This window comes from Pararge aegeria, chromosome 26, assembly GCF_905163445.1.
Source record: "Pararge aegeria chromosome 26, ilParAegt1.1, whole genome shotgun sequence".
NCBI classification, from domain to species: domain Eukaryota; kingdom Metazoa; phylum Arthropoda; class Insecta; order Lepidoptera; family Nymphalidae; genus Pararge; species Pararge aegeria.
Genome location: NC_053205.1, coordinates 8,460,171 through 8,469,609, shown reverse-complemented (window position 1 = coordinate 8,469,609; position 9,439 = coordinate 8,460,171). Strand labels below are relative to the sequence as shown.

Below are 9,439 nucleotides of genomic sequence, written 5' to 3'. Positions count from 1 at the left end.
AGCCTCCACGAAGTTTCAACGTGTTAGACTCATGTTCCAATCTGTTGTTGATCTGATCCCATACTATGGTGCACTTTAATGAATAACGCTTTAAATTCGCTTGTAAGTGCCAAATAACCGTAAATGGAGAAATATATTGCTTACTTTTCGGGTGTTGTTCAGAAGATAAATTCCTAAAGTTTAAAATAAATTTATTTTAGGTGCAATATAAGCACTTTTGAAACATCAAGTCTGTCTGTTTAAAGTGACTCTACCATCGGTTCAGAAGGCAGATTCTACCGAGAAGAAGCAATCAACTATTTACATTTTCATTTTAACATAAAATGTATTCCTTACACTTATATTCCTTATTGCAACATATTCAAAGATATAATTTATAAAATTAGCCCTAAAGAATGTAATTAATAAAAAATTATCTTAAAGGAAGATACATCTTTTTACTGAGTTCAACTTAAATATATAACAAAAGGCCTCGCTCCATAAACATAAACATAAAATATGTATCACACAATATGGACACAGAGTTGTCGACAATGTATTAATATTAAACGTCCATTATATTAAATTTATGTAAACAGTCAGGAAATCATCCTCGCCTTGACCCGGTTCCCCATTTCGCACAACAAACGCAATGTCAATAAACTTTTATCCGGAAATTTTCTTTAGCTTCAACGTCACACTACTCTTACATCGACTCGAGGTTGGCGCACGCGCATCTATATAACCGCGCGACGCGATAAAATCCGTTTAGTTCATCGCCGGCCGCGGTCGTATACACACGTGTTCATTTTTCACAGATACGCGATGTGTGCCGCAATAGACATGCTCGGCTCCGAGCAAATGTTTTACGGCCGGAGCCCTCCAGCCGGCTTCTTGACGGACTACACCCCGCAAGTGAGGCGGCCGACCAAATTGACGTCAAGAGGGTACTCAGCCCCGTGTCTCTCGCTGCTTAAACCAGTGCAACTCACTTTAAAAGCGGCTCCAAGATCCTGCATAAGATTATCCACGGATAAGAAGAACAAAAGAGTAGTTTTCGCCGATGACAGAGGATATGCGTTAGAACATGTGAAGTTTATGACGGAACCGTCTCACGTACCACCATATTGGGCTCTCAAAATAGTCGCAAGCCCACCATTAGAAAGGAAAGCTCCAGTCCCCGTGGTAGACGTTTGGGAGCAGAGGTTTCCCCAACCAGCATCCGATTACTTAGCATTCCGAAGAAGAATCAACGAAGATTTTGTGTCATTGGAAAACGTTATAGTCAAACAAAACGAATGTGCGGTAGACGGGACGGTAAAAGTTAAAAACTTAGATTTCAGCAAGGAAGTGTTTATAAGAACAACGTCTGATGGGTGGAGAACGCAGGAAGACACGTATTGTGAGTTTGTGGAGTCCGGACCAGTGAACCAAGCGGGGATTTCATCTTACGACACTTTTGGGTTCCGCCTACAGCTGCCGATACACTCTCGAAGGTTAGATTTCTGTGTTTGCTTCCGCTGTAAGGACGTGGAGTACTGGGACAATAAAAACGGCGAAAACTACACGATCGAGAAGTCGTCTGTGAGAAAATCGCCAGCGATTGCGTGCGCTAGAATCAATTACGGAAATTCTTGGACGGACAAATCCAGCAACGATGGAAATACGCCGTACTGGTGAATGGTGTTAAAAAGTTTATTGGTTCTGTTCGGCTTAAGCCAATTAGTGATTTTGTGCCATATTGTGTTGGTGGAATAAATCAAAGAGTCATAAGGTTTGTAAGAATCCTTTTTAAATATAATTTAAGGTGAATCATGGCAGAAGCTAATCTTAAAGTTCACGAACTGGAACTATTTGAATAGCAATTCGATAACAGCAAAATGAAATTGCCATTTGACTCGAATATTAAGTACGTAAAAGGTTTTGCCGTGTAGATAAGAGTGAAAGCAAAGCGCTATATTCGATACGTTTAGTGCCATCTTTTGACAAATTCTTGAACTAAAATGAGTGCTGTAATCTAACAATGTAAAAAAAATGTTATCGTTTGACAACAGAAAAACATATGGTTTCTATTTATAAACGGCTGATTTGATTATTGTGTTTGGGTTTCAACTTACATAGACGATTTGGGTACGGTTTGTTTTTTCACCGGTCACCAGGTCTTTATTGTATGGAGCACTTTGAATTATCTTCAGTTGCGCTATAATAGTTCAATGAATTTTTGACCTTGAAATTGTGCCAGTGGGACCAAAAATGTATCATGTTAAAAGGGAGATGTTGATGATATCTTCTCCTTCTCTCCGACCTGTCTTATAATTCATTTTATTTTCTTTTCTTTGCAAAGAATCTTATAAAAATCGAAAAAGAGGATATTACTTTTAAAGCATAGTTCCTTTTTACACTAAAATGCAACGAAGAAATCTTGAATTTTATTTAGAATATTATTTGTTAGTATGATAAAAATGGCAAGCCACACTACCAATAAATTTACCCCTACAGGTGACGAATCAAGAGCAAATTGTACAGACTATAATATCCCTCGAATTTATACTCTGTGTGCTGCCAAACTTCTTATTTTTTTTTATACTCTGAGTGCTGCCAAACTTCTTATTTTTCAATTATTTAATTTAACGGTAACATCGTATAATGCATTCGATATAGGTAAGTAATTCGAATGGAACAAACCAAATAAAAGTTGTTTTGGTTTTGACATGACCCTACTCTTATGGCGCTCGTTGATATCGTCATTGTATGGTCATTTAAAGGCTATTTCCGATCCTAAATCGTAAATCAAATGGGAACGGATATGTAGCAATTTCCTGGTCATCCAAGCCTTTATTAATCTTTTGATTGCTGCATTGGACTAATGGCTGTTATTTTGACTACGGAACTCGAGAATGAAAATGAATGAAAAAGTTGGAACTTTAACAATCGTAGTCTGTGGCACATATCACACGAATATCAAACGACTTGAACTACTACGGCGGCCTGCAGTTAAGCAATTGATACGATCTCCCCCATGCCCTGTAGAGAACGTCAAGCCGTCAGTGCCTTTCTAGAACGTAGTTACCTAGGTATATTATGATAAAGATGGCACTAAACTTAACTATTTATGTATTTGCGTCTGTACACAAAAATGCCGGTAAATAATATACTTAATGAAATTACACACTTAATTCTTTTGTTTAATTTGTTAACGTGCAGTCATTAAATATAAATGAATTGTGTCATTAAATTAGTATGTGAAAATTAGGGGGCCGTCAAATTAATATCAGAACTTGGAGGTGTAGGAAGATGATGAAAGACTTAGCTATTGTAAAAATATACAGCTAAAAACTAGACTGCTTTTGGTTAATTCTATTTTAATTAAGGCACCTTAAGGCTGCGTCTCTGCGAGCGAATAATGTGACAAAATCGTCGCTTGCTCTCTCTAGTGGATGTTTAGCCTAAGTTAGCTTTAGGCGCTGTGCACACAAAGACACTATGGCGTCTTGTTGTAGGTATTAAAAGGTAGCTTGTGTATTACCTACCTTCGAAGCTATATTTTAACAAGCTAGCTTTATACATTTTTTTTTCATGCGATCAAATAGGAAGACACAAGTGATATAGCTTATTTTCCACAAGAAATTAACAAGCTTTACTCAGCAAAAGTTTTTATTTGCGGCACGTCGAAGAGACTTGAACCTGCGATATTCATAGCTTTCTTAACCTTCCCTCACATACAAGAAACAAATAATATGTGATAAAGTTTTGTGTGTAATATAAATTTAATCGTTTGAACTCAAGCTTGTCTGAAAATGTCATATAAGAGCGTACATTGATTCTACTGAGACAAAATTATTTTGAAATCACGCTTCGCCTTACTACAGACTTAAGAAATAATAAATAATGACATAGTTATGTGCCTGACATAAATCTGTTTGTCTGGCAGAGCAAAGTCAAAGTGTTACGATCTATAAAGCTCAGCTTTATGTACGCCCGATGTATGTTTTATCCCAAATTCTTTTAATTACATTGAATTAAAGATTTCTGGTTAGCACTACTGAATTCAATTTGCCATTTGAAGACTATTATCACAGCGTGTATGGCAAACAAAAGATTCTTCTGGATTGGCAATTGTGTGTTTCAGATGAAAGCAACTAACTAACTAAAGTGTCTATGTGTGGACAGCGCCTTACACTACGATTTATTGATAGACTGATTTCTAGCTGTCAGTGAAAGGGTAAATAGAAATTATGCTACGATGTGTGGTTTGTATGTTTGTATGCTCAATGGAAAGTATGTTCAACATTAAGTCTATTTTATCTTACCTGTCTTATAATGTAAACAATGTATTATTTTCTTAACAATTTGAAAATGACAAATCAGAAAAAATTGAGTTTATTATAGGTGCGATGATGTCAAAAGACAAATAGTCAATACAATTTCTCAAGTCAATATCGAAAAATACTTTTACTATTTTTTTTGTATATAAATATAGGTATTGCTTAAAATGAATATAATTGATGTAATTATGTTATATTATAAGTCAAAGCCTTTAAAATGTCCCATTGAAAGTCAATATCGAATTTAATATTTTTATATTCATTTTATATTCAATATCTTTATTTAATATATTACCTATTGTACAGCTGCGATAATGTCTGAATAATAATCTTAATGAAAGCCAATTTAGGAAAATGATTTTACTATTTTAATTAATTAATACTTGATCTTTATATTTTTATTTCAATATTTCATATCTTTGTCCAATTTATAAAAGTGCAAAGATGTTTAAAGTGAAACGACGTCTCTATGAAAATCAATATCGAAGAATATATAATCTATTTTTTTATTATTATTTATTTCAATATTCCAATATTTATGTGCTTAATTTTTATATCTACTCTTTTTAAAAATTGTTGATTGATGACTTTTTTTTTTTAATTACAAAAAATATGCATATCCTAGTGTTTCAATGGTGCTCCTCTACACAATAAATAAACATATAAGTAAGTAAAACAATATTTAAACAAGAAAAATTTTCAATAAAAAAAAACAGACTACAAAATAAAAAGTACAAATCAAGCTTTCATACTATGCGCTACTAGCAAACTTTTGTGTACACCGAAATACTGAATTCATCCGCATGGCTAGAATGTGCAGGAGACAATTATCTCGCCGTGGAAAGGATACAAATTTATCTTCTCCTACAGCTTTATCAACTCTCTGCAAGTAATATCCAAATAATATATACTTATTTAAAAATAAACGGGGTTAAACTCCTCCCATTCTACGTTCCCGTGCTTTAGCAGGTGACACATTAATTATGTCCCTTGTGAGGAGGATATTTCAAATTCTTTCTCCTGCCTTTGCTAGTCCTGCTGCACATTTCGAAATTAACCCCTTTTGAACGAAAAAAAAAAACGTTTTATAAAACTGCCTTTAAGTGATATAGTTATTTGCCTACATATGACATTAGAAAAAAAACGTAGATTTAGGCGAAAGATGAAATTTTTGAAAAGATTTTAAATTTTTATCTTTATCTTTTTTTTCAAAAAACATCTGTATTGATAACCTCAAATTTTGTTGAAAGACAAACACCTGCTTTAAAGAAAGTATCATAAACATTCAGTTTAAGTTTTATTTAAATTGACTGTGTTGTTTTTGCGTGAAAGAGTAAAAAATCCATACATCCGTATATCAGGACATCCATATATCCATACATCTATACATAAGTACACCGATACATCCATACATCCTCACAAATATTCATGTGTGCTATAGCGTCTAATACACGTGTTTTTAAGTTATTACGTTAGGTATATTAAAGGCAATTATATTAATTGAGTAATTAATTGTGATAACTATCTGTTTTATTTCTACAGCGATTATTATATATATCTAATAGTAATAACAAATTATTTCACTTAACGCCATTTCATTGTAGTAGGTTGCATATAAACAAGGTAATGGATCGGACAAGTTAAATTCAAAATTCATTTATTTCAAGTAGGCCTAATATAAGCACTTTTGAAACGTCAAGTCTGTCTGTTTGTAGTGACGCAACCACCAGTTCCGAAGGCAGATTCTACCGAGCAGAAGCCGGCAAGAAACTCAGCAGAGAGTTGCTCGAGCTAACCTGAGAGCACATATATGAATATTAGACTCATTTATTCTAAATCTGTTTCTATCATCAAAAACTACAGGTTAGAACTTTTTTTGGCTTGTCCATTAATCGAGGAAAGCTACGCTTTATCGCTGCGACCGTACGAGAAGAGCATCAATGAAAAATGTTGTAAAAATAGCAAAAATATTGCGTGCTATGTTAAAACGGTTAAACTCCGCAGAGAATGTGTATACCGGAATTTTTCCCATTTAAAAATTGCCATCGTAATTTAAAAAAAAATTGGTTGTCTGTAAAGTCGGCTTACTGACGATAGTTGAACGTGACAACGTCGTAAGAAAATACTGATGGAATAGTTGCATGTCAAAAGAAAATTTTATCATTTATCGTTGCTATAAACAATTGACACCACATTCACTTTTCACTGCACTTCATCCTTGCCGAAAACATGTAAATGTATTGTTGTGCAGAAGCTGTCCCGCGGACGCATCGCTCACTCAAGTAGAAGAGACATATGTCGAAAGCGGAGGCAGACTGAATGGAACGCCTCAGAGCGAGGTAACGCCGCATACGTCATGTTTTTTCATGCGTGCATCGGGCTCCATCGAATTATAAGACGTTGTCACGTTGAAAACGAAACAAACGCGAACGAATTCGCGATCTACAGTTTTGTTAGCATATGAGTTATTTGGAGTGTCACTGACGTTACTGGACACAAATTAATCGAGTGGGTACACTATATCTTTCTTTTTTTAAAGCCACTTATTATTATTTTTTTTAATTTTAAATTCGTAACTTGCGTTTATTCTTTCTTCGAATTGCAGGGAAGACAGTTCGTACTATCCATTAAACTGCATAATGCCTCATGCTAAGTGACACATGATAGTAAATAAATACAACATATAAACTTACTTCGAAGTTCCTGTTTGTGTATATGTTAACGTTATCTTATGTCAAGGAGAGTTAAATCTTTGATCTCATTTGTTTGGGTCAGATAGACTATAAAAATGTGTTATCAATTACTATAAAAGACTTTGTCCTCACTGAATAGCATACAGCCTATAGCCCAAACGGCTGAACGAAAAAAGAAAAATTTTGATAATATTCTTTGCGCATTCTAGGTGTTATAGTCATAATGTTGTTTTTTTTTTTTAATTTAACTCCTAAAGAAGGTTTATTACACTGGGAAAGAGAGTTTGTATGAAAAATCTGTCATTTTTAATCTGTATATAGTATAATAGAGGTCAGTGATTTATATCAATGAAACTTGATATTTGGGCGTTTGGTTACAAAATTAAAAATATTTGTTTTACGGTTTCTGAATATCTTACCCCTAAATGTGTAAAATAGGGAACGCTTTTATTTCTCAAGACATTCTTCAAGTTCGATGTAGGAAAACTGTAATTTTGGCTTTCGGTTTTAAAAATTCACCCTTCAAGTATAAAAGTCAAAACCAAATATTTCTTTATTAAAATAGGGACACAGATGGCACTTTTGATGCGTTGATTACATACAAAATGTTTTTCATTGAGTAGTGATGGCGATAACTACATTCGTAAACTTTAAACAACAACTTAAAGCTACGAGGGTTGCAAAAACGCCCTGGTCTAAGAAGAAGCCCACAACAAACTTAGCCGGGTGTTCTTTTTGTTATCTCCATCTCACATGGTCATTTGAAAATATTTAAGAAGCAACATGGTTAGAGTAATTGTTCACACCCAACCTTTTTTATCGTTCACGTAATCTTTATACTAAAATAGGACTTTTTTTATTAGCTTTCGCTTAATACAAACTTTGAACTTTACTTGAGACATATTAAATAGGTAATAAATTTATGTCCACAAATTTGCTCTTTTGAGTTTCAGCTTTGCCTGTAGTTTGATATAAATAGGCAACTAGCTTATGTAATGTAAATAATATGTTATTCATAACTACAAAAAAATAATTGGAATCAATTCCACGAATACAACAAAATTCCTGCTACTCTATACACTTCTCTCAGGATCTTTCTTCTCTCATAAGTGCCTGTGATAGGCCTACATGAATAAAGAAATTTTGAATTTGAATTTTGAATTTGATCACAATAAAGAAACTTTACTGAACTTTACGTAAACATGTAAAAAAAAATACAATTTTTTTAATTTTTACACGAGCTGCGCCAAAGACAGGTAAAAAAGAATTGCTTTATTAAAAAAGGTCCGTTGGCACTCTTGATTAGAATGTGTACATGGTAGTGAGATGATGGCGATTACTGTATCAATTTCAATTTATTTGCATTTCACATTACATTACTCGTACATTGTCCATAATAATATCACAATTATCAAAAGCAATTGTAATTTAAACCCCCTTATGGCTCAGCAATTAGGGTAGTAGACCATTCAATACTAAAAGATGTAAAATTTAATTATTTAAAAAAATCACGTGTTATAAGTTATATTTTTAAGGTTATATATCATCATCATCATCATCACATCAACCGATAGACGTCCACTGCTGGACATAGGTCTTTTGTAGGGAGTTCCAAGTTCCACGATTCTGAGCCGCTTGGATCCAAAGGCTACCTGCGACGCGCTTAATGTCGTCTGTCCACCTCGTTGGGGTTCGACCAACGCTGCGCTTACCAGTACGGGGCTGCCATTCCAGCACCTTGGGACCCCAACGTCCATCCTTTCTCCGAACTATGTGCCCGGCCCATTGCCACTTAAGCTTCGCGACTCGTTGAGCTATGTCGGTAACTTTGGTTCTTCTACGAATCTCCACATTTCTGATTCAATCGCGTAGAGATACTCCGAGCATAGCTCTCTCCATCGCCCGCTGAGTGACTCTAAGCCTTCTTATGAGGCCCACGCCCACAAGGTTATATATAAACAAGTTATAATTATCTTTTCCTTTGATATTTTTTGGGATATGTCTGTTACATGTCATGTTTACAAGATTGTCTTGATAAAAAAAAAAAAAAAAACTTTTCATTGCACATATTTATATCCCACTACTATGTAACATTCTTATAGGTCACTTTGTGACACTCGATTTAATGTTGTCAAATCATCGATCATCGCGTTCAAAAAAACAAACAAAAAAACCGATTAGCTTTTTATTGTTTATTGTTATTAGGTACACAAAACAGGTAATAACTAAAAGTAGATCTAAATATAAGTAATAACAAGTTTTGTTCTAAGCTACAACCCAAAGTATGTGTACACAACTTGGAATTAAATTAAACACAAAATAAAGGATAAAAATAAATATTCTTATCTAATTAAATTTTATATTCTTATGAGACATAAGATATAAGATTGCTTAAAACGCACATAATTCAGCCATCAGAAATTGCTGCCTAAGTCATAACCA

General features: G+C 34.1%; 1 protein-coding gene across 1 annotated transcript; it reads left to right on the top strand.

Moving 5' to 3' along the window:
• Positions 1-766: 766 nt before the first annotated feature.
• Positions 767-3,285, top strand: LOC120635309 (protein phosphatase 1 regulatory subunit 3C). Its single transcript, XM_039906280.1, has one exon. It carries the CDS (start codon positions 805-807, stop codon positions 1,657-1,659), a length of 855 nt encoding a protein of 284 aa, XP_039762214.1. The 5' UTR covers positions 767-804; the 3' UTR covers positions 1,660-3,285.
• Positions 3,286-9,439: the final 6,154 nt, after the last annotated feature.